This window comes from Arvicanthis niloticus, chromosome 17 (assembly GCF_011762505.2).
Source record: "Arvicanthis niloticus isolate mArvNil1 chromosome 17, mArvNil1.pat.X, whole genome shotgun sequence".
NCBI lineage: Eukaryota > Metazoa > Chordata > Mammalia > Rodentia > Muridae > Arvicanthis > Arvicanthis niloticus.
Window position 1 is genome coordinate 35,401,116 of NC_047674.1, and position 26,949 is coordinate 35,428,064.

Genomic DNA, 26,949 nt, shown 5'->3' on the forward strand with positions numbered 1-26,949 from the left:
GATTAGATTCAAGCCTTACTGAAGGAGAAGGAAGCCCAATACTGTTCGAGTAACCAAGAACCAGAGATTAGATAGACCCAAGATCTTTGGTAAAATCTAACACAACTTGTCTAAAAAAATATGAATGAAATGACTCCTAATGATATTCTGCCACATTCATAAGTCAATGTTTTATTCAGGCATCATCCTCCTCAGTAGATGGGAACAAATACAGCAACTCACATTAAAAAATTATACAGAGAGAAAGAGAGAGAGAGAGAGAGAGAGACAGAGAGACAGACAGAGCGAGAGAGAGACAGAGGCTAAATTTGAGGTCTCCATCAAATCCCTCCCATCAGAGTTCAAGGAATCTCTCTGAAGAATGGCTGGAACAATCATAAGAGTCAGAGGGGAGGGAGAACACCAGAACAAAGCCTTTGGATTAACAAAACAAGGTACAGGTGATCTCACAGAGACTGAAGTGGCAAGCAAGTGACCTATATGGTCTGCACCAGGTTCTCTGCATATATATTATAGGTTAGTATTTTATTGCGACTCCAGTGAGTGAGGAAAAAGGTGGTCTCTGACTCTTGTGCCTGCTCTTGGAACTGTTCCTTCTGTTGGGTTGCTGAGGACACCTTCTATGTGAGAGTTCTTGCTTCATCCTGTGATATGTTACTGTATTTGGTTATTGTATCATAGAAGCCTGTTCTTTTCTAATTAGAGACAGAAAAGGAGTGAGTCCAGAGGAGAGGGGACATAGGGAGAAACTGGGAGTTGTAGAGTGAACCTATAATCAGAAAGTAATAATAGAGAAAATAATCTATGCTCAATAAAAGGAAAAATAATATAATTTAATAATAATAATAATAATAATAATAATAATAATAATAATTTAAACATTTTGGCAACAATCAGTCGGCACAGTGTTTATGCTGATCTTTCTAATATCCCATCTATGTTTCTCATAATAAATAAAAGTTATGTGCCAATTCTTACATCTTTAAGAAATTTTCTAGGCATACGATAGTCATATATTCTTTACATGCATATGCACATAATATACCCATTCATAGGCTCTTGGGAGTTTTTAAACCTTGATGAAACTATTTGATATTTCAATGTCACATATATTAAAACTATAGCACAGCTAAGATTATCTTTATTTGACTCATGAAATGCTTACATAACATGGAGGGGGGATTCACACTAAGTGTAGGGTTCTTAACTTCTAGAAAAAAAGGTCAGAAAGGGGTGAGGACCAAAGAACCAGGGATAGGTGCAGATACAGGATAAGGAGATCCATGGAACACACCAGAATTTAGGGAATTACTCACAAGTTGCATGTGGTAGCCAGACTTGGAGACTGCCATATCTTAGAAAATTTATTTTCTCATCTATCTTTATTCCTGTGATATTTGTATTAGAAACATCTTTGCCTTCTCACTATGTCCTGCTAACAGGTCACTGTTCATCAGTAGTTTCCTGTCTTTGATAATTGAATGGTTTGAAATTCTACCCTTATTCTCAGCCATCTTTAGAATATCAACTTCAAGCATCCTGCTTCCCGAAATAAAAGGTAAAAGAAACTTCTGGGTGCAAAGAGCATAGGATATTTAATCTGCTTTCAGAAGAAATGTGCAGAGCCATTCAATGCTGACAAAGTAGGAAAAGAAAAATGAACCCTCATGTATCTTTAATGAAGCTTTCAGGGAAATATATCTGTATCTCTATCAGCATATCACTCAGGGACTGCTGTTTTTAATGTCTGTTTTCCTATTTGGTAAATCAAAATATTACTGGATCATAATCACTCCAGTTTATTTGGATTTTAAGTAACTACTGCATCATGGTCAATCATAAGGTATTATATTTTAGTAACACGAGCTTAAAATTAGCAACAAAGCCCCAAGAGTGATGACACTGAAGAGAGCCTGACAGAAATGCATTATATTTTACCAGGAAAATTGGCAGACTGAGTTTTAAGCCAAAGATGCAGTCCTGAGACTTTTTATCAATGATTCATTACTTGTAAGGAAGCTTAGTTGAATCAATACCCAAATTCATCCACACAAACTCTTGCTTGAGAAAAAAAAAAAGGAGAAAGTACTGACAGTAAAACTTAGAGAAATATCACTGGCCTTTGCTCTGACTTTCTGTGGTCACCGGCAGTGAGTGGCTGATGGTTTGCTGAACATTAAAATCTAATGACTTGAGCTAAACTCGCCTGCAGGATGATGTCTGATTTCACTAATACTGGGGTGGGTACAAGTTACACCAAACAAATGCTATGCACTTCTAGGGAAAATTATAAAGAAAATAGGGAACATTTTAACTTTGGGGAAAATTAAAGATTTTTCAAATTTGGGCATTTTTCACACAACTGTGTCTTTATTACTTTATATAATTGCATGGCACATAGTGGTCTTGGAACCTGGGGTTCTAGGCCACGCTGTTCCATTTATTTCCTCTGCTTACTATGTTTCTACTGCTAAGCCCCATTGCATCTATTTGTAAAGAGAGCAAAGGATGCCTTTGACTTCATGAAGTAATGATGACTATGAAAAAAAAAAAAACAAATAACAAAAACAAACAAAAAACCCTACATGGCCTGGCAAGATGGCTTACTGGATGGAGCTAAGTACACAAGGCTGGTAATCTCACTTCTATTCTGTAACTCACACAAAAGTTTATTTTAAAAAAGTGGAATATTTGGCTATAGGTCTCTGCATCTGTTTCCATCTGCTGCTGGATGAAGCCTCTTAGGAGTCAGTTATGCTAGAGGAGAGGAGGGAAGCAATGTTGTAATTGGGATGGAGTGTGAATTAAACAAAAATAAATTATGGGAAACAATCAAAAAGAGAAAAGAAAAGTGGAAAGTTACAGGAAAGTAACTCCTGTAAGTTGTTTTCTCACTTTACTTACACACAATGACATGCACGTGTGTCTGTGTGCGTGTGTGTGTGTGTGTAAACACACATGCATACACACATGCTCACACAGAGGGAAAAAGGGAAGCAGAAAGAAAAAGAGAGGGAGAGAGAGCAAAAAGAGAGAGAAGGGAGATCAATACTAAAACATTTTAAATAAGAAAATAAAAGTAGAGACATTTTTACAATTACCAGTATAAAGCTGTACTATCTTTTTTCACATGAGAATACTCATGTTTGATTAGAGAATCAAGATGTTGGAATGATCCGTCCCCTTCCCTACAAAGTGCTGCAGGCTAGCAGCATTTCCCCAGATAAGAAGCACCACATCCAGCACCCATACTGCTTACATCTACTGAAATGAAATACAAGGTTCAAAACACGCCACCTCAAACTTAGTGCCAAAAGAATGTCTAGATAAAGTAAGAACCCTTGAGTTTTCAACTTACATCAGCATTTTTGCTCAGATTTATATGGTCAGTTGTCCTAAAATAAATTTAAGGAGATCAGCATAAATTATACTTGTGTTTATGCTAGCTTTCTTTAATTTTGTGAGTCAGGGAAAAAAAAGAGAAGTTAAGTAAAATCATGGATAATTTAGATTAATTAGATAAATTTACTAATTTGTAGAAGATCAGGAGTAAGTATGTGCTTAAACTTTTGCACCACAAAGTATCTCTTCCAAATTCATTTTTTTGATGGTAATCTATTCTCAACTTCAAAACTTGGTGATGCAGAACTCCATGGAACCAGCGACTTTCTGCTTAGAGGATAATCTAAATGGGTAAAGAACATTGAGGCAGAATCTATGGCAGATGTCTGTAACACCACCATTCTTCAAATGGCTAAGACAGCAGAAAGGACGCATTTTTAAATGCCCCAGGTGTTCAGAAGTTCCACTTACCCATATGATGCCTCTTAATGATCGTCCATTTAGTTGTAGTACTCTGTTCTGGAATCAAGTTAGAGAAAAATGCTTCTGAGTTACATCAGATGATAAACGGAAATAGTTCTACGGACAATGATGTGCCAGCAGCAACAACAACACCATCTTAAACACTCAACACCGGGAATACAAAACCCACTGTAGGATCGATCAAAAGTTCCGTTTAAAATGATTAACTATTTCTTCAACATTACAGGATGTTAATGAAAGACTACAATTATAAATCACTGTCTAGTCATGTAAACAATACTGTCTCTCGTTAATACTATAAATACCATACAATACAAACATGAGTATAAAACTAGCCAGGACTCATTTGAATTTAAGGTAATAAGATACAGGCTGTGGAAACAAAATGAAACAGTTCCTATAAGTCTGCTTGTTTTTAGATAACTTCCAGTAAGTAAATCTACAGTCCTACTTAGGAAACATAAATATGCACTCTGATTTCAAATGAAAACTGAGCTCATTTAAAGATAAAGGCATTAAGGAAAGAAAAAAAAAAGGAGATACTTCAGTGGGAAGAGAAATTTCTGGCTTTCAGCAAACTGAGAATGGTGGTGCATGTGGAGAAAACCCAAGAGTGGTAATCAGAATGTATCAATCATCTTAATGAAAACTGTATCAAGCATAAATATCAATGTATCCATGCACTTGAAATGTCTCATCATAATACACTTGTAAGTGAGAAAAATAAAGTATTAGTCAAATAATTCTTAAAGTTTTAAAATCCCAATTTGAACAAATATTCTTTCATAAAAGTCTCCAGTTTCCCCTCTGGTCCTGCTCTGTTTAGTTGAATCTGAACTGCAGATGTTTATTCAGAATAGTAAGTAGAAACTGCAAATATATATATATATATATATATATATATATATATATATATTATATATATTATATATAAATATACATATTGTATATAATATATAATTATAAATATATACATAATATTTATAATTATTTTTATATATGTGTGTATGTATATGTACATATATGTATGTATATGTATATGTATATACATGTACATATATAAATATATATGTATATATATTGTGTATATACAAATATACAATATATATGTATATATGTGTGTATATAAATATATATGTATATATACATGTGTATATATTTATATATATTTATATATACATGTATATATATATATACATATATAAATATATTGACCATGACTAATACAAAGAAAAAATTTTGCAAACCAAACAGAATAACACATAATACAGAGATTATCAGCAACAGCTGTGCTATTGGGTAGCTTCCCACTGTTCCAGGCCTTCCTCCCAAAACCATACTTAAAGAACATATGTAACAATGGTATCTTTGAAGAAACAGTATGGGATTGACTCTGATATTTGTTTTATGCGTCCAAAATGCCAGACTCATTTTTCAAGATGTATTTACTTATGTATATGGCCACTCTATTTGCATGTATGCCTGCATGGCAGAAGACAGCATCAGGCAGAAGAGGGCATAAGATCCCATTACAGAAGGTTGTGAGCCACCATGTGGTTGCTGAGAATTGAACTCAGAACCTCTGGAAGAGCAGTCAGTGCCCTTAACCACTGAGCATCTCTCCAGTCCTCAAAGGGATTTTTGAAGTGATAGATTAGATTTAAATTTCACACAACCACTGCCATTTCCAGACATGTATTGCCAAAATGACTGCTATTACATATTAACACTGTCTCCATATTTAAACTAGGAGAGGTATTTTGTCATATATACTTATATATAGATGCACAAAATTTACATAAGTTTTTATGTAATTATGCATATTCTAAAGTATTAACTTTATTCTCTAACTGATCCTCCCGTAGGAACATTCCTTGAGCCAAGACTGGTTACCTCTCTGCAAGTTTTATCATAAGAATCATAAAATTAATTAAAATTATTCAAATTCCTTCTTTCTTGAGAATACATTTAAATGTTTTCCCCTTCTCTCTCTTTACCCTCCCTTCATTCCCTCCCTTTACTTGTTACCCTTCCTTCCTCTGCAAATATGTACTACTTAAAAGCTGCTTGATGTCCAGGAGCACTTTCCTTTAAAATAACTATCAAACATATGAACACAAGTGACATCCAGAAGTAGTATAAAGAAGAATACAAAGGGAAAGAAAAACATGAACAATCACCTTTATAAATAATGTACTTCATAACAACTATTACAATATTTGGGGTTGCTGAAGTCTAAATATTTGCTGCCCATGAAACCCAAATGCCTTTTCAACCTTTCTTTAATCTTTTTCTAAGAACTGTATTTTAAAATTATACCTACATGTGCTTTTCTGACTGCAGGTTAGTGCACATGCATGCATTTCCCATGGAAGCCAGAAGGGGGCATCAGATCCCTTTTACCAATAGTTGTAAGGAACCGACATGGGTGCTGGGAACTGAGTTCAGGAATACTCGGCACGAGTTAGTAAATGCTCCTAGCAACAAGTCATCTCCCCAACTCCCTAAGTGATTTTTTTAATGGACATGATATTTGATTTGTAGACTAATGCAATTATCAACAACATTCTAAAAAAACAGAAGATGGCTATTTCTGGTATAACTAGAAAAATTGTTTGCCACCTCTCACACAGCCTTGGGAATAAGACAGCAGAGATGTTTCTTTTGAGGAATCCTCCTATTAGTTAGCAGCCCTGTAGAAGAGCACAGCAAAAATTCTAACTGACCCATAGCATCACTGTTGACAGAGACACAAACACACATGCAAAGAAAAGAAGCAGTAAGAACTAAGGCAGGCCTTTCATCCTTGTAAAAAGGCTAACAAAATAAAACAAATGTTGAAAAGCTAACATATCAGGTCTTAAAGTTTGGTTTTGAGGGCTCCTCCTGCATTTAATTGGCTCTGCCACTTCAACTAAGAAGTTTGTATTTTTGTACAACAGAGTCCTAGCATAAGACATGGACTTTAAGCTTAATGGATATATTCTGTAGCCTTAATGGATATAATTCTGTAGCCTTTCTAAAATGTTCCCACCCATTCATTTACTCAACAAATATCTGAATACTTCATACATGCAAAAGATGTTTCTAGAAACAGTGAAGCAGGGAGACACAAGATACTGATGTCATAAAATATGCATGGCCACCAAAGGGAGGAGGGTAGGAAGTATTTCTAGAAAACACATCAAAGTTATTGACATCTTCAATAAACGAAAAGCAATAATGAAGCAAAGGAAGGTGTGGTTACTATTAAGTGGCTCACAGAACGTGACTTAGCTGAGGCAAGACAGGCAAGCTGATACTGGTCACAGAGATTTGGGGTGATATTTTCTCAGAAGTGTAAACAAGTAGCACAGATAGAAAATGCCAAGAAGAGAAAGAGCATATGCACAACTGGGGCAAATGAACAGTGGATTAAGTACAGCACAAAATCAGGTCATAAAGACAAACAGGGGCTAATGGAGAAGAAGAGTTGACCACAACAATGACTATACCATGACCTAGACATTACACTGCATTCTATTCATAGTAAGCAGTTAGAGTTGCAATCAGCTGAAGGAATTAAGTTCATTCACAGGAGGATATGATACTACCACCCAATTATTGTACATTCACTTGACAATGTCCTTCAAGTATTAATAAGGTACCCAGTATATTATATGTCCAAAGTAATACTTAGTTAACACAAACTGTTTATTGTTCTTTTATGTCCTATGAACTCTGAAAAAAAGTTGTTCATCAATACATTATCCTAAGAATCAAACTACAGTAAACTCTTTAGTCATGCAAAGATTATCATTGCAGCGGGCAAGAACTTTTTATCCTGTGAGGTGGGGAGGATGTAACGATTTCCCCTCTATATCATATATCTTTCTATTGATGTGATAAGAGACCATGACCAAGACAACTTTCAAAAGAAAGAGCTTGTTTGTGGATTACAGTTTGGAAGGGTTAGAGTCCATGATGACAGAGCAGAGGTCCTAAGAAAGCAGAGGTCTTAAGCACCAAATGTCTAAAGCAGCTTATGTGAACTCATATGAACCACAAGCTGGTTCAGGGAGCACGAGAGGAATAGTATGAATCTTTTGAAACCTCAAAGTCTGCCCAAGTTAATATACCTCCTCCAAAAGACCACACCTCCTCATCCTTTCCAAACAGTTCCACCAACCAAGGACATATGAGACTCTAGAGTCCATTCTCATAAAAACCACCATACACATATACAAATGGATCATCTTCTAAGGTACACTTCAGTATAGAAGAAATTAATGTCAGTTAACTAGTCATGAAATCCTGCAAAGCTCCATCTTATGCAATGCCTGATACCTATTTCAATGAAACACTAGGAATCAATATAACAATAAGCCCATGTATTCAATATCTGCAGAGCAAAAGTCTAACTCAGACTTTAATTTGAACCCCACTTAACATTCATGTAATACTACATTTATTCTTATTTTCATCCTTACATACACACATATACACATACAAAGACTGACAGAGAAAGAGCGAGAAAGAGAGAGAGACAGAGGCAGAGAGAGAGAAAGAGAGAGAGATGGAGGCAGAGAGAGAGAGAGAAAGTGAGAGAGACACAGTGAGAGAGAGAGAGAGAGAGAGAGAGAGAGAGAGAGAGAGAGAGAGAGAGAGAGAGAGTAGAAATAGCTGTCATTTTCCTGTGGACTCTTACTAAAATTTTTGTGGAATTTTATGCTAATAATCTTATCCTGTACCCCAAATTACCAATTATCCTACCCAAGACAAAAGCAAACAACAGGTTGCAGTAAAATAAATCTTGAGTACTAAAGACAGGACAATAACCCTCATCTCAGAGATAAGGGTAGATTTGAAGTTTTAAGACTTAGCTATGTAAATCATCTCTATGCAGATACCAGGCTCCAGGATAATGATATAGGGAACCTGGTTCCATTTTACTCAATGACTTGCATGTACTTCTGAAGAGTTTAAATAGCTGTGCTCAGCAAGTAAGAAAATGGCAGCAAAGGTGATAGACAAGGGACACTACCAGTCCCTCTCTATAAGATAGACAGCAATAAAACCATCCTGAAATACCAGAAGAGATCCTGTTGCATTTTATAAACTATGTTGCAGGTTAACTATGTTCTTCAGGCTTCAGAATCTTTAATCTGCAAGGATAAAAACCCCTGTAAGGATATATTCCTTGTAAGGTACAGAAAGGAATGCCACAGCAGTTTCTCTTTGTGTCCCCATATGTCACCTGCTTCCGAGGCATCAACCTTCAATACTACCTCATGTGAAATTAAATAGAATGCTCATTTTACTGAAGCACAGGTTGACCTGTGTCAGATGATATAAGTACTTTTCCCCAGGTAATTCAAGGTACTGGTGGTTGAATGCTGGCAGCCTAGATCCTAAGTCACAGTCTTACCCAGGAAGCTATACATCCTTCTAATCATGTAGTTAGAGACAAAATGAATTGCTATGGGGTTGGCTCATTCTTGATAGCAGTACTGTTAAGTGGGTGTTACATGAGAGTCCATTATTTCATATATATTCCCTTTCCTCTTTTCCATAAATTGTCAATTATCTGTTTAGCATTATTAAAACCACCACAGTTGAAAACATCTGTATTAAAACACAGACTGTTCTATGCAAAATGTGAAGTTATTCTTTCATTATACATATTTCAAGCTTTTATCACTGATTCATATTTTTAAGGATCAAATGGGTTGAACAGTCACTGTGGATATTAAATTTAGTACCAGAAAGCCTTCAGGTATTTCTTATCCCCAGCTCTGGGCTTATTGCTCCCATTAATTAAGAGATCATCTAAATTATACTTGTTTGAGGATTGGGCAGCATCTTTAGTTTTGGGGTCCCTTTTCCTCGGCTAATTTAAAAGTTTCATCTTGGTCAACTCTCTTTAGAACAAGGTTTTTTCTGTGTGAAACAAAGCTTCAGAAGCTTCAACTACAAATGCTGAGAGGTCCATACAAGCATCAGCTCAAACCTGTCTTTTCTATTTAATTATGGGAGGTGCCTTTTACTTCACTTTCAAAAATCACTGGCCTGTCCCCAAGCAGCAAGAAGGAAGGGCTATTTGGAGATGCAAGAAACCAGCAACCTTCTCTCTAGGGTGTCTTGATAGGTGGCTACCATTTTGCCATGTTCCCAACCATTTTAATTACATGCAAGTATTCAGGTCAGTTCTAAGTTGAAGGACTAGCAATACAATAGATGCACACAGTCAAGGAACAAGCAAGACAATAAACACAAGTAGTGAAAGAACAAGCAAGGCATTAAGCTTAATTGTGTGAACACTCCCATGATCACTGTTTCTAAGGACTTATCAGGATGGCCAAACTATCTGAGCCAACTTTCCTATCCTAGCCAAAGTCATTTGCATGTCTGAAGCCTACTTCCTTGTTCTAGCCTAAGATTTAGATTCCTGTCTAAAAGTACTTCTTTGTTCTAGCCTAATATTTAGATTCCTGCCTGAAGTTACTTCTTTGTTCTAGCCTAACGTCAGATTCCTGCCTGAAGCCTACTTCCTTGTCCTTGGCCAATGTCATATTTGTGCCAAGCAGTCCATTACCTTGTCCTTGGCACATGTCAGATTCTTGCCAAGCAGCCCCAAAGGCTCTCCACCTTTCCCCCATTTTATTTCATTAACAAGACTGAGCCTATCTTAGGTCATTCTTATAAGAATGCCTTGTTACCTGTTGTAGAATATGCGTTATCAAAAGCAATGCACTTCTGTCTTAGGTTGGTAAGGCTCTGTGCAGATTCTCAATTACCAACACCCAAACTAGGAGATAAAATAACCCTATATTCAAATGAATGAGGGACCATGAGGAGAACACTCAATTTTAAAACAGTGTGCATTCTGTAGAACAAAGTTACAAGAGAAAAGATTTTTTCCTATAATAGTTTTTTCTCTAGTTCTCAATGAAATTTATAATTGTTACTAAAAATTTAGATATTAACAAAATTATTATAGTTATTATTAAAATTAAGAATTCAGAAATTACAGCATATGTTGCAATTTTAATTTTATTATCATAGTATATACATAATTCTGTCATTTTAATTACTGCTTAAGTATAACACAAGTAATATATCTTAATGGGAATAACAAATCTCAGTAAGGTTATGCTGCCTATAAATAGCTATTGAGTGAGCAGTCACACAGTGCTTTCTCGGTCCTGTGGACTGAGCTCAGGGCTCACACCCCTGGGTAAGCACACTGTCACCAAGCAGTGGTAAAGCTTATTACCAGCTCACTTTGCACTTTTAAGTTGGGGACAGGGTTTCACTAGCTTGCCTGGTATGGCCTTGAACTCACTCTGTAGCCTGGGAAAGTTCTTGAATTTGCTATCCTAATTTAAAACTTTGCCATCCCATCACTCCATTTACCTCTCCTCATTGTCCACTACATTTTGTTCTGTTATGGTGAGCACATGTCTAAAGCCAGAGCCCCTTAGCATTTTCTTTGACTAATATGATTAGGGAACATAGGAGAAGTTTGGAATGTTTAAAATGAAAATTACATGTTGAGAGTAATCGTGACTGAAAATGATAGGCTCTTGTTCTGATAAGTTGATTAAATAAGCAGCTTGGTGTTCTGAGATGAATTTGAGATATTAAGTCCTATAATGTAAAAAGATGAAAGCTGCCCTAAGGCAGTCTTACACTTACCATGCTCTTCTTAACTAATGCATGAAGTTCTAATCAGAATGAGCCCTTAAAACCTCCATTTGTAGTCTAGCATAGGAGCAAGCCTTCAGTAGTTGTACACAGTCATGTGCTCTGCAAGTATAATTTTCCAGTTGGGGCTCATACATTGGAATTCGTCATGTGTCATATGTGGTGTGTGCAGGGGACTTTGGACCTATAATTTTTTCACATTATAGGACTTAATAACACAAATTCATCACAGAACACCAAGCTTCTTATTTAATCAACTTATCAGAACAAGAGTCTATCATTTTTCAATAAGATTTATGTGTCCATTCTAGCCTGCACATTCTCTCAATGTTTAGGCTTGGTGTCAGTAAACAAGTGAATGATACTACATGTGTTAGACAGCACTGTGTGAGTTCTTACATTAATCTACAGAATCTTCTGCACAGATCCTTACCAAACTGAAACAGAAGTGCATTGCTTTAGATAATGCATATTTCATAGTGGGTAAGGAAGGCATTCTTGTCCTAAGGCAGGCTCAGTCTTCTTAATCAAATATAAAAGGAGGAGAGGTGGAGAGCCTTTGAGGCTGCTTGGCAAGAATCTGACATGTGCCAAGGACAAGGAAATGGGCTGCTTGGTAGGCATCTGACTTTGGCCAAGGACAAGAAAGTAGGTTTCAGGCAGAAATCTGACCTCAGTCTAGAACAAAGAAGTAATTTCAGTAGGAGTGTAAATCTTAAGCTAGAACAAAAAAGTAATTTCAGGCAGGAATCTAAATTTTAGGCTAGAACAAGGAAGTAGGTTTCAAACATGAAAATGACTTTGGCTAGGATGGGGAAGTAGGCTCACATAGTTTGGTCATCCTGATAAGCCCTTAGAAACAGTGATCATGGGAGTGTTCACACAATTAAGCTTAATGCCTTGCTTTTTCTTTCACTATTTGTGTTTATTGTATTGCTTGTTCCTTGACTGTTTGCATCTATTGTATTGCTAGTCTGTCAACCTAGAACTGACCTCAATACATGTATGTAATTAAAATGGTATAAAAGCAAAAAGGAGGAGGGGGAATGGGATAGGGGTTTCTAGGGAGGGGAAATGGGGAAAGGGGATGACGTTTGTATTGTTAATAAATAAAATATCCAATAAAAATATCTACAGAATCATTAAAATTTGATTGCATTTCTACATGAAAGGATAGAATGACAACCCTATCATTTGTAATTCTTGCTCCTACTGTCAAAACCCTTGTGGCCATAAAGTTCTGTGCTAAACTCTATGTTTACATTAAAGGAAACCAGTGACAGCCATCACCCAATTCTCCCTAAACCAGCGATGCTCAAAATGTTAAAGAAAACAAAATTTCTGCACGATTGCCAAGAAATTACCCATTATAGCTTGATCTCTGCTTCTGCTGCCCTGTCCAGGAAAAAGCCATTATACATATAGATGTAAACCCCATCTCCCAAATGGAAGGTAGACAGACATTTCAAGGAGAAAAGAGATGTTAGTAGCCTGACCATTTTACATGAAATGCTCAATGAATTTTTTTATACTGACATTGGTAGAATGCATATATGTGTGCATATACATAAACATTTATAGAGAGAGATATCTGTATCTACACATATCTATCTATGAATACATATATTTGTGTTTATATCTAAATATTTATATATCTAATTATCTGTATCATCTATGCATATTCATCTATGGATACATATTATTGTAAAATCAAATTGTTTTAATAACTCAGGTCCCCATGTATCCTAGGCAAGCATGAGGCTATACTGCACAGCATTACTCTATACTGCATACCACTAGGCTATACTGCATACCATTAGGCTATACTACCAGCCTACAAACAGTTTTGATCTTATTGTTTAACCTCTGTTTAACAGGTTTAAGGTAAAGTTACTGCAGAAAGAGTTTTCCTCAATTTTCAGTTCTGAGACTCTCCAATTCTATTTAATTAAAACGAGCATAACACATACATGGAAGAAATGAAATCTAAAAATGTACAAATATATTTTATGAGGAAAAAGTTAATAAACATTCATAATGTAATTAGGTTAGTCTTCTTTTCCACTATATTTTTTTTTCCTCAAAGCCAAAATTCTCTTGAAATCTAGCCACTGGCAATATATCTAATTCAATGCTAAATAACAAATGTACTTGCTTTTGTTAATTTATAATGATAGCTTTAATTGGGAAAATAGACAAGTTCCCAAATGAGCATGCTAATGTTGTTTAGCTGAGTAGAATTAAGTAAATATAATTTTACATCTTTATTTTAATTATTCCTTATTATCCAAAATAGCAGCACTAAGTTTACTGGGGTATACATTTCTTCATGATCTTATCCCACTCATGCCTTCCGGTAGCAACTATTCTCTCATGCTTATCCTCCTCCTCAGAGGAATACCCAAAACTTCACATTACATTCATAGGATATAAAGTACATAGGTACCCATAATAGAGAATTATCACAGGCAATATTCTTAACTGACAGTACCCTAACTGCCTCAATGCAAGGCAGAAGGTGAGGATACTCTGTTTGATGGAATTATGAAATATGCCACTGTCTGATGGGTAAAACATCTCAAGTAATAATTAATATCCTATCACTAGGAAGATGCACGCACATTCCTTATCATCTAATGGAAAAGGTGTGGAAGCAAAAGGCCTCTGATTTTGAGAGATGAGCCAGTTTTTATCATTGCTAGTGTACTCCAGCAGGTAACAGATGTCTTTCATTGCCATGTTAGGTCATTCAAAGCTAACACTTAAGTGAGTTTTACACTGAAACTTAGCATGTCAACATGGTACACCACTAATCTGTTCCTCAAACTTTCCAATGAAAACACATGGCATTTGTGTAATGTGTTAACTTCACATCAATAGATATGAATTCTAGAGTTCATGATTGAATTTTACTTATTCTTACTCCAAAGTCCCCATAAACATCAGGTGTCATATGCACATTAATTTTTAAAATGTTTGGAAATTTGCTGTATTTATGTTTAAAACTGGTAAATTTAACTAAAGTCCTGCATGACTCTTAGCACACTATGAAAGTTGCTATGAAGGTATTTCCTGGATTTAGATCATTGTAGAATTTCTGTATCTGGTGCATTAAAATCCATTTTCCACTCATTACCACATTCATTTTGATCTTATCAAAGGAGGCAGAATATGCGCTCCATAATGAAATTCACCTATCAACTATTTCATCAAATACAACACAGCCTCACTGTTTGATCTCAGAAACAAGGATTATGAAGTCCACTGTGCACTTCCAGCACCAAGCTTCACAATCTACATTAGAAAATGATTTGTACAGGTAGGTATAAGTAAATTCAAATAAAATTATATTAAAATTCATCTGCCAAAATAACCATTTAAAGTTATGTCAGAATTATCACATAGGTTACTCTCAGAAAAAATAAGCATTTTTATATCATTCTACATCTCAAAGCAATGAAAGCAAAGATAATGTTGGATATTTAATAAGATATCTCCAGATTTTGGAAGGCTGCCTTGACATGTCAATGTTCATTTAAATTTATTTAAAAATGTATTACACTTAGATTGTAGGATCTAACCTAGTATTATCTAAAATTTGAAAATTTTCTTGCAGGGTGAGGGCTTACTTTTAGCAAAGTACTGCCTTATTAATTTGTTTCCTATCATTTATCACAGTGCTCAAAGCACAATGAGACAAAAGGAAATTATTAGAACATGTTTAAACACAAAAGAATCTACAAGTGTATGTATAGCACTGTCAAGAGCACAATGAGCCAAGTTTCAAAAAAAAAAATCTGAAAATAAAGAGAAAATCTGTTCTGTGAGTTTCCTCTGGCAAACAAACAGTAACTCTAAATACATATGTAGAATTTTCCCATGTATAAGCAATTCCATAGACATTTAAGTATGCCTGTAGTAAGGCAGAGAGAGAGAGAAAGAGACAGAGAGAGAGAGAGAGAGAGAGAGAGAGAGAGAGAGAGAGAGAGAGAGAGAGAGAGAGAGAACATATCAAAGTCGGACTATGTACTGAAACATAAAAATTACATAAAACGAACAGGATATTCATGAGCTACCATATACTTTATTCACTAAGAAATATCATAGGAAAGCTCAGTGATATTTGAAGGTTTTAAAAAGAACTGCATGTTATAGAGTTTCATCACTAGAATTTAACCTTTTTGTTTTATCAAAAATTATTTTACCTTTTAATCCATTCAAATATACACATATTTTTCTCAACTGCAGTTTACATATAATGAAATATGAGTCACTCTTACAAATACATAAAAAATTAAATCATTTTCTGGTGAAGTCAGATTTCTGTGAATAATGAATTAAAGTTATCTCACAATTTTGCATCCAGGAATGTGTACTTCCCTAAAATCACTTAGTCTAAAAGTTGAAAAGCAGGTAAGATTTGGGACACTAGCTGCTGGGCAGGTTCTGAGCTGTATTAATCCTCTCATGCTGGTAAAACATCTATAAATGCCTCATTACTTGCTAAATTAGTATCTTCTGGGCAGCTTCTGCTATAGAAGACTATAGCTTCTGCTATAGTCTGTCTGTCCTCAGGGTGAACTTCTCATTTGTTCTTGGTTCATCCTACATAATGGCGGCCCTCCTTCTCCTCTTCTTTTCCTCCTTCTCCTCTGGGCCTTCCTAAGACCCCCTACTCAAGTTCTACCTTCCTCTATCTCCTGTCCAGTCACAAGCTCTGTTATTGTATTAGCTGATTAGAGATTACTGGGAAGAATTCTTTTCAGCACACTGATCAATACAATGTCCATGCTCAGACCACAACCTGATCTTGGGGCAGTGTACTCAGTATTTGAATACACATCCACAAGGCCAACCCCGACAAGCGAGGACATGAACTCTGCATCCATCAACTCACCAATGGAGGATGAAAATATGTTACCAATATTCAATATAATTTTATTCAGCTGTAAAGAAACAAAATTTAAGAAATTCATAGGCGAACAGTTGGTGCTAGGGACAATAGATTGAGTGAAGAGAACCATACACAGAAAGACAAATGTCATATGTCCATACTCATTTTGTAGATCTTGTCATCAGATCTTACAATTTGTATATTTACTTTGGAACAAATGCAGAAGCTATCAAAATAATTTTAAGTGAACTTAAATTCATAAACTCTCAGAGAGTTACCAAACTAAAATTTTAACTTTAAACTTGCCCAAGAGAATCAAGGAAGCTTCTGGAAATATTGGTGGCCAATGGTGAAAGATACTCTAAAGACTTAAAGGACATCCAGAGCTACATAGTTAGACCTTGTATCCAAAAAGGAAGAAGAAGGAGGAAGAGGGGGAAGAAGAGGAGGAGGATGAGGAGGAGAAAGATGAGGAGGAGGAAGAGGAAGAGGAGGGGAAGTGGGGGAAGATATATTGAAATATTATTTAGAAAATGAAATGTCTTGATGTTGTTCAAATATACAATTAATAATAGGAGGTAAGAATAATCCAGATCACACAGAGAATGTCCCTCATTTCTCACTAGACAAAGCTCAGCTATCTCCTCTTACTTACAAACCGGAAATAGTTAGCATCCACATTGATAGACATGAAAAATAGCTGTTTGGGACATACCTTACTCTCATAGATGAATGTACATGTTTGAGAGCAGCTAGTTAAATTATAGGGACTATTCTAGGTTTAACAAAAGGATCAATGGGACTGGAAAAGATCTGACTTTAAGATTGAGCAAGTGAGTGAAATAAATATGAAAATGGGTGAAATTTTCAATTAGATTTAGGTAACCAATCCAAAGGCACAGAAATATTATAAGACGAACATGGAAAACATTGTGACATTTTTGTTTCACACACACAAAAAAATTCTTTTCTTACTTTCTTTCTCAATTAGAAATATCTTCTATTCACCTATTCACTGCAGGCTTTCAGCTCCCAGCAGCCAGGAAATAGGCATAGCACAGCAATGGGGCCTTTGAAACCCAAAGAAAAGACTGTCACTCCCAAACTACCAGCTATTTCCCTTTGAATACAAACATACCATTTGAAGTAACTCATTTAGCATTTTCTAAAGGCGCCTGGTGTAACCTTGCAAGTGGTGATTTGTAACATGGCAGGCTGTTATCAGGCAGCTACAATATTTTACCTCTGTTCAATAAAGAGCAGCATTACTCTGAGGTTCATCCATCCAGAAACACTATATGGGAGGCACACTCCAATCCCAGTTCATGTGTATCCATTTGGTGATGGAGAGGCTGCACAAATATAACTTGGTCCATTCATTTCTAAGCAATCTCACGCGTGTTTAGTCCGTACTATAAGGCAAAGGAGGGTTAAAGATCACCTTCCTTGCCCCCAACACATATACAGCAGAGGACTGCCTAGTCTGGCCTCAGTGAGAGAAGACAGACCTAATCCTGAAGAGACTTGAAGCCCCAGGGAATTGGGAAGTCTAATGGGATGAGGGTGTGAGGGTGGGGTCATCCTCATGGAGACCGGGGAGGAGGTATGAGATGAGGAACAGTCAGAGAGCAGACCAACAGAGGAATAATGACTAGACTGTAAAAAAAGATTTAATAATAATAATAATAATAATAATAATAATAATAATAATAATAAATCACCTTTCATTATAGCAGGCCACAAGTTGCAGGCCTGTATTTAGCTACCATTCTTTATCCTTTTGGAGGCAGTTTATCTACCAAATTTCCAAGACCCAAGTTGTCTGCATTTCATCCTTGGGGGGCCTGTGCATGCCCAATAGAGTATAGTTTGTTTCTTGTTATTGTTTTGGGGTTTGGGGGGGAGTTGTTGCTGATATTTTTTTCTTCAGTTTCATAGTTTGGGGTATTTTGTTGGTGGTGTTTTTGGGTTTGTTTTTGTTTTATTTCTGGGTTTTGAGGGATGGTTAGGATAGTGCATTTTTTTTTCTTAATGACAAATATGGTCTGCTGGGGAATTCACTCTCTAGAGGAAGCTTTCCATGGACAATTAATGAAATGTTATAAGTAGTTCAACTCTCAATTTGTGTGTATTTTACCCTCTTAGGGTAAATCTCTATTCATGATGAAGTACCAGATTCCTACAGTGATATCTTGCTTGAAATCAAACTCTTTGGGGCCACTTTGCTGTCACTGTGTTTTCCTCCTCTCTTGAGAACACTTCAAAATGCTTAGCATCCTTTTTGGGGACCAGATGCTTGCCAGTGCATGGATTTAATTCTGAGACTTCTATCTTAAGCATGGGGGTATATGTGTCTGTCGCCACAGAATAAAGAGAACATCTGTAGAATGGGAGACGATCTTTACCACTTCTTCTAGCAGAGGATTAATAAATAGAATACAGTAACTCAGAAAGTACCATCAGAAGAGTGAACAATTCAAACAATAAATAGGAGAATGTTCTGAATACGTCCCTATTGGCAATAGATACAGAAAAGTGTTCAGCATCTTTGCTTATCAGAAATCAAATTAAAACTACATGATAATCCTATGTCACCACAAGTAACATGGCTATTAACAACAACAGTGCGGAAAAAGGGACCTTTGTACACTATTAAGATCTAGCACATATAGTAAGGAAAACATCATAAAATCTTCGTTAAAGTCTATAAATGAATTACCACATCATCCAAACATGCCAGTGCTTCATTTATACAGAGAAAGAAAGAAAGAAAGAAAGAAAGAAAGAAAGAAAGAAAGAAAGAAAGAAAGAACAAAAGAGAAAAAAAGAAAGAGAAAGAAAGAAAGTCACCATTAAAAGAGATAAACAAGACCATGTTGATTAAAAAATAATAATCACAATACGTAGGGCGTTGGATGAATCTCTGCATCTACCAGCAGGCAAATGGATAATGAAAAGTTGGTACACATTAGAGAACAATTTTCAGTTATCAGAAAGAATGAAATCATGCTATTTAAAAAAAAATGACTGGAGATATAAGCTAATCATTGTCACTGAAATAAGCCAGACACAGAAAGGGAAGTATCATATGTATTTTCTCACATATTGGTAGAGAGAAATGATTACCACCAATCAGAAAAGAGGAACCAAAGAGGAGACATGACAGAAGATATGGGAACCAAGAAATGGAGAATAGGACAGAGAGGGCTGTGGGTAACTGGATACCATAAGCATAAAGTGCATGCACGTAAAGATATGTGTATGCATTTATTGCTGTATGCATATAACCGATACCCATTAATCTGTGCAAATAGATATGAGTCAATAATTAAAATAACAATAATAAGTAAATCATTTACCTTTCAAGGAAATTCTCTCAAGAGCTACATCTAGAGAAAGTTCTAAGACAGTGCATATCTTAGACTAAATTGAGTGCCAAAATGAACTGAGGAAATTCTGAAATTGATACTGACTCCAACAAGCCACCAAGCAGGAAGATGGTAATAGAATAGCTATATTCTGGATCCATTATACTTCCATTCCTAAGAATGGAAGGCTTTTGAAAGAAATTTTAATTTACACATAAATAGAATTATACACATTCAAACAAAGAAAATATCTACTGACTTAGATTAATAAGGTTTCTTGAGAATTTGTAATAATATATAAAGTTACTATATGAAGATTTCCATTTCAGTGTCTACCTGTAGGAAAACTGAACTTACATTTTAAGAGATAGCCATTGCTTTTACATATACTCTATTTTCCTTTAGTCAAATTTCATTTGGTATTTTTGTAAATATAACAAATAATAACCATCTCACATAATAATAATCAGATCTATTCTACTGCAAAGGAATTACAGTTCATGGTGCATGGCATTCTTGAAAGAGTGAAAGCAAACAGATGTCAATGTTCCCAATGCCAAGGAAAGGAAAAAGATAACTATGTTGGATAATTGACCCCTAGAATAATATAGACTCTCACTATTCTTCTTGGTTATCCTCCAAGAAGCAGCTAGTAAGCCCCTATTGCTTAAAATGTCACACAAGCACGCATGCACACACACGCACATGTGTATATGTATGTATGTATGTATGTATATATATAGTGTGTGTATATATGTATATACATACGTATGTATGTATGTAAACACCTCGAAATATCATATGTAAGTTTATTTTTCTTTAAGGGCCATAGCCTTCTTGCCTGTAAAGAAACATACTAGTGTGGGAATCATCTTGTCAGATGCCAGCATTGATGGTTTCTATCAGTCTGCATCACCGTCAACTCTCCTTTGGGTTCTTAGTGTTGATGTGATGAGGATGAACGTGTTTACTGAGTGACTGTACTTTGGTATATGTGTTTTTAGAATAAAACCTAAGTCACCAGTTATGCCCTTAAGCAACCTCAGAAAATGTATGTCATATTCCAGGTGACAGTTGTCAGTTAACATGCCAAAGAAGATTCAGAGATAAAGATGGGCAATTACTTTGAGCACAGATGGAGTCTTCTGTTCATGGTTTACAAGTGTATTGGCTTTATTAAGCGTAAGGGCTAATTTTGCTTCTATCTAACATTTTTTCTGGGAAAATTAGAAAAACCATATAATTCATAACTAAGTACGTAAACCTATATACTGGAAATACCTGGGTGTCTACTGCTCCCTGCTCTCTCATGGCACTAGAACATATTTTACTCCTCGGGACAGTTGTGCTAGGTTTTTGTTTTTTGGTTATTTTGTGTTTTTTTTTCCCTCAAAATGGCAACTGCTCTTTAGCAATAAATATGCCACTTCTTCACTGATATAATGAAGCACTAATTAGAGCTATTAAACACCAAAACCTCTGAGATGGCTCCTCATATTTTCAGTTATGATAGGCAGAATATAATCATGTCTCATGCAGTGATTATGTCCTAAAATAAGAAAGAAAAGAAAAACATCGAACAGTTGAATGTAGGTTTAAACGTGTCATGATTAGCACTGCTCACTTTCTTTTGATGTGAAGCAAATATACAGAGACATCATGGAGGGTTATTCACATATCATTAAACACTAAAATCTTATTTTTTCTATTTTAATGTTTAGTGATACATCTTCTTTGTGCCCATGGTTTTGAACACTTTAAAAATAAAATTAATCAAAGAAAGCCTTCAGAAAACTATCCTGAAAAGCCTTGTTATTATTACCTCAAGCAAAAGAGCATTACCCTCCCTGGCTTACAAAGAACAAAGAGTAAATTGTATGGAATATAAACCCATGCTTAAAAGGTAAACACAAGCTGTAGATCACATGTAGACAACTTTCTGACCTTGAAAAAGGCAAAGGTTACTAAGATCGACACATTAGTATAAATAAAGGAAAAAATGTTAAAGTTGACAAGTAAAATTAATAACTTTCCTTCAAAAGACATTTCTCTTTTTTCATTTTTTTTATTTAATCATTTTTACCTCCAAGTCCACCCTCTGATTGTTCCACATCCCATACCTTCTTCCCCTGTCTCCATGAGGATGTCCCCATCCCCCACTCCCTCCTCATCAAACCTCTCCACTCCCTGGGGCCTCCCATCTCTTGAATATTAGATGCATCTTCTCTGACTGAGTTCAGGCCAGGCTGTCCTCTGCTATATATGTGTTGGAGGCCTCATATCAGCTGGTTTATGCTTCCTGGTTGATGTCTGGGTGTTTGAGAGATCTCAGGGGTCTGGATTAATTGAGACTGCTGGTCTTCTTATAGGGCCGCCCTCCTCCTCAGCATCTTCCAGCCTTTCCCTAATTTAACCACAGGCGTCACCAGCTTCTGCCCATTGGTTAGGTGTAAATATTTGCATCTGACTCCTTCAGCTGCTTGTTGGGTCTTTTGGAAAGATATTTCTTAAAATGAAAATTTGAATTGTACACTGGGGTGATATATTTGCAATTCATGGGGTTAATATATGACACAAACACAGGACATATTTATAAACCCCATTTAAGAGTAAATGAGCAACAGTCCAATTTAAAATGTCAATCTCTGAGTGGTGATTTCAATGAAATCAAAAAGCCCATGAAATATGTTCACCGTCAGTATGTATCAAGGAAATCCAATTAAAAGCCACATTGTCTTAAGTCTTCAGATCAACAGAATATCTGTTATTAAACAGACTGGGAACTTCAAAAGATGGCCTGAAAGAATGACCACCAGAATGTTGACACACTCCTGAAGAGATGGAGACAGAGCCTGGTAAATTTTAGAGAACTGGCCATGCATCTCACATAAGGTAAAACAAAATCATGGTTCAATAACACTAGCTCTACTCTAACATTGCCTAAGCCAAGCATGATGACACTAGTCTGCACTCTGTACTTAAGAGGCCAAGCGACCAAATCCTAACCTTTAGGCCAGCTTGAGGCTACATAGAGAATTCCAGGGCAGCTGGAGCTACATTGACGTCCTACCAGACAGGGGAAAGTGGATTATGAACATTTGTAACTATTTATTCATATAATAATTTACCACAAGCTGTCCACATGTCTACGCAGAAGAGAGAATAAAGTGTGGCACTTTATAAGACGGACCAGATATTCAGCAATAAAGGGAATAAGCTACTGAGAAATACAACAGCACAGATGACAGCCAAAGATACAGTGAGCTCTCAAGAGGGATGATTAGATAGTATATTAATGCATCTACAGGAAATTGAGGGCAGAAATCAGAACAGCACTTGTTAAAGGACATGAGGATCGTGAGGAGATGTGAGGGTACTATCTGAGCTGGTAGGAATATTATCTGTGTAGTCAAGAGTGTTACTTACACAGATTGCATAAGTAACAAATCTCACCTACTGTCTGTCTTAAAGATCCATTTCTGTTAACAAATTTCACCTCATTTCTTTTAAAATAAGGCCACTGCAAACAGTGAAAAGATAAAGAAAATAGCTGTTGTTAATATCTGTACGGTATAAATACTTCATATAAAATACAAATAATGTATCACATAATTTGCACAGCCAAGAAACTGTATATTCACAGGGAAATAAAACCCAATGGGAATTGAGAAATTCTCCCAGCCTAAGAAAGCAACCAGGTGCCGGGCAGTGGTGTGCATGCCTTTAATCCCAGCACTTGGGAGGCAGAAGCAGGTAGATTTCTGAGTTCGAGGCCAGCCTTGTCTACAGAGTGAGGCCAGGACAGCCAGGACTACACAGAGAAACCCTGTCTCGAAAACAAAACAAAACAAAACAAAACAAACAAACGAAAAAAGAAAGCAACCAGGTAGCAGATCTGGAATTTTGTATTTCACTTGACATGCCAAGTTCTTTACACTAGAACAATAGTAGCTTCTGATTAATTCTTTTTTATCACATTCCAGAGTATGAAATAATCTAATTTTAAAAATAAATCTCCCACACAAGTTATAATAAATGCTTCACAAAATGATGTTTAATCCAAAACATATGTTTTAAGTGACACAGAAGCACCTGCTTTTTCTTATGTCCTCACAGACATTGCTCTTCCAAAATAAAACAGCTCTGGTGTCACCACATGGAAAGAGAATATATTTGCATGTGTTCATAAGTACTTACCTACAAAGGAATATATGTGTCTTTTTATCCAGCCACAGTACATTGGAAGAACTGTTGGAATTTACACCATGGGAGATTTAGGCCTCCCATCTCCTGATTATTTGGAGACCATTACTCCACTAGCCAAAATGCAAGTGGTACCTTTTTGTCCAGAGTGCGGAACCATACAAAAAGAAGAAAGAACATCAGGAAGGTAGCAATGGTTTTCAAGCTCAGACATTCCAGCAAGTCAATACAAACCAGCAGAGAAAAAAAAAAAGCAGGTGTAAACAAGGACTCGGAATGCCAAGGATGGGCCTTAGAATAGACACTAGGAAGACTGTTAGCACCTTATCATAGGATGTAATTCTTTTAAAGCATATTCTTTGTCACAGTGATGAACTGGAAAAATAGGTCAAGTCGGGTAGAGAATGGGTATGGAAGGACCAAGGATAGGACATGTGCTATTTGCAGTTAGCAAAATAATAATAATAATTAAAAATAACAGTTAATATTAAACAGAACACCATCATTATTTTCTCCATTTAGTACTACTCTCACATTAGACACGAGGTCCAAGGAGCACATTAAGTTTAAAAACATCAACTCAGAATCAAGGCCTTCACTTACAGGAACAGAAAGCAGATGTGAGAAGCAGAGCTGTAACATTGGGGATGTAATCTACACTCCAGTGTCTCTTTCTTTCACTCCCTATGGTGTTTAACCACGCAAATTGACTATGTGTGTAGGTTAAGATGGCAACTATTATCAATTTCAGACAGTTCCATATGCTGCTCTGTGAAGTCAAGCATTCGCCTTCTCAGATCGTGGGCTCCTATTTGTTCCTCCACTGTATATGGATTTTCTCCACATTCCTGTGTTTCTTTATTTTCTTTGCTGTCTTTAAATTCATTAGATCTCATTTGTAGTTGTTTTCGTTGCTTTTGGGTTTCTTTTGGCTGTTGATGGTGACGGTAGAGTGTTGTTGCTGTTAATGGTGATGGTAGAGTTTCAGATAGTGTATCAGTATGTGGTCTAGGCTGACCTCAAACTCACAATCCTCTGGCCTTCACTTCCTAAGCACCATCGTTACAAGTGTGTACCATCAAGCCTGGTGATTCCACTAGAGAACACTGGAGCACAGAACTTTCTCCATACCCATTTCTTTACCTCTGTCCGTGAATTTGTACTAAACACTCGACTGCTCCTTCAATGCATATCCACCTGACCTCAGCACTAACCTTTTGAGCAAAATGTCAGCAACTGACAGTACCTGTAACCCTATTAGCAAGAAGCACCTCTGACAGAAGCCATTATGACTTTTATTTATCATCTTCTCTATCCAAACCAAGTTTTTACACTGCTCTGGTGAGCTTTAAACAGACCTCCACATTATCCCTCTCTGCACTGTATGATCTGAGTCCAGTTCTCCTGAGCTTCTTAACCAGCCTACTGTTTTAGCCACACCATGTCCTGCTCGCATCTAATATGTTCACTGGCCATTTTCCAAGAGTGCAGCCATATCATGTGTTAATGAAATGCTGAAGCATTTGCTACTTCTTAGATCCTCTTAAATGGCTTACTATTGTTTTTTTAGCAGGTAGTCCAAACTCTTAAATATCCCTTACAAGGCATGCATGATGAAACATGACCATTCTCTTTAGATCAGTGGATCTTCATTTCTATTATTTTAAATGACATTGGGATTCATTAAGAATAGTTTTAAGTTGGGGCAGTTATTGGTTGTAAACCAATGATTGCTCTAACTTGAGACCCATCCCATGTGAGAGAACCAACCCCTGACAATACTCTGCTATGCTTGCAGACAGGAACTTAACATAACTGTCTCCTGAGAGGATTCATCCAGCAGCAGATGAAGGCAGATTTAGAGACTTACAGCTAAATATCAGACAGAGCTCTGAACTCCTGTGAAAGAGTCAGGGATAGAAGTGAGCAAGTCAAGGACACCAGAAGAATACCTACAGAGTCAACTAACCTGGGACCATGGGGCTCACAGTTTCTGGCCCACCAACCATGGAGCAGGCAGGAGCTGGAACTCAACCGTCTACACATTTGTAGCAAATGTGCAACTTGGTCTTCATGTGGTAGAAAACAATGGAGCAGAAGCTGTCTCAGTCTCTGTTCCTTGCCATTGGATACCCTTCACCTTAACTGGACTGTCTGGTTGAGCCTCAGTAAGGAAGGATGTGCCTAGTCTTTTGGGGCTGGATGTCCTAGGGTGGGGTGGTACCCAAGAGGGGTGAGGTTCCCTTCTCTTAGGAGAGATTTGTAAGGATGGGACTGAGAAGAGAGGAGAGAGAAGCCAAGACAACATCTCCTGAAATTTTGCACTTATTATATTGCTATACCCACTCTTAACTTCTATTTCTCTGAATAAATATTCTCTGTCTTGCCAGGGTTTGAGAATGTTTCTTGCTATGTGTATAATTGGGGATTGTGGCTCTGTCTTTAGTGGATTCTTGACAGATTGTACTTCATATTTCAAATCATGAGCTCCCTCCTATAGAAAGTTTCCACAATTTCTGTAGAATTTCTCAGGTGCCCTGCCTGGCACTCCCATGCATCATCCATTTCCTTTACTATTGTGATGAACACACACTATAGAAATTGTTTCTGTAGTTTCCACTATTCCCTGCTACCTCTCTTCATATATATATATATATATATATATATATATATGTGAGACAGTGCTAGCAGAGAGAACCACTTTGAACAAGTCTTTACTGTTGTTCCATAAATCCCATATCTAATATATGATTAGCACACATATGATATGCATTTTCTGCATGTGTGCTTGTGTGCATTCTATGGATTTTATTCAGAGGAAAAACATCTGGTTTATTGCAAATCATTCCCAATACTTATCACTTCGTTTATCTTCATTAAATTGCTTTTAATTATCATAATGGCTTATTCTACCAGACTTTCCTTCTGTGGATGTGATATAACTTCCAGTATTTCACTAATTTTAGTATACTA

At 36.4% G+C, this 26,949-nt stretch overlaps 1 protein-coding gene across 4 annotated transcripts in view; it reads right to left on the bottom strand.

Annotated features, from left to right (window-relative positions):
- Khdrbs2 (KH RNA binding domain containing, signal transduction associated 2) overlaps positions 1-26,949 on the bottom strand; it is a 496,703-nt gene that overhangs the window by 461,632 nt on the left and 8,122 nt on the right. For 2 of the 4 annotated variants that reach the window (XM_076915127.1, XM_034522053.2), the window contains exon 2: positions 3,814-3,861. The exons of the other annotated variants lie outside the window; for them this stretch is intronic. In XM_076915127.1, the coding sequence (XP_076771242.1) occupies positions 3,814-3,861 (48 nt within the window). The remainder of the gene's footprint in view (positions 1-3,813; positions 3,862-26,949) is intronic. 4 annotated transcript variants of the gene reach the window in all.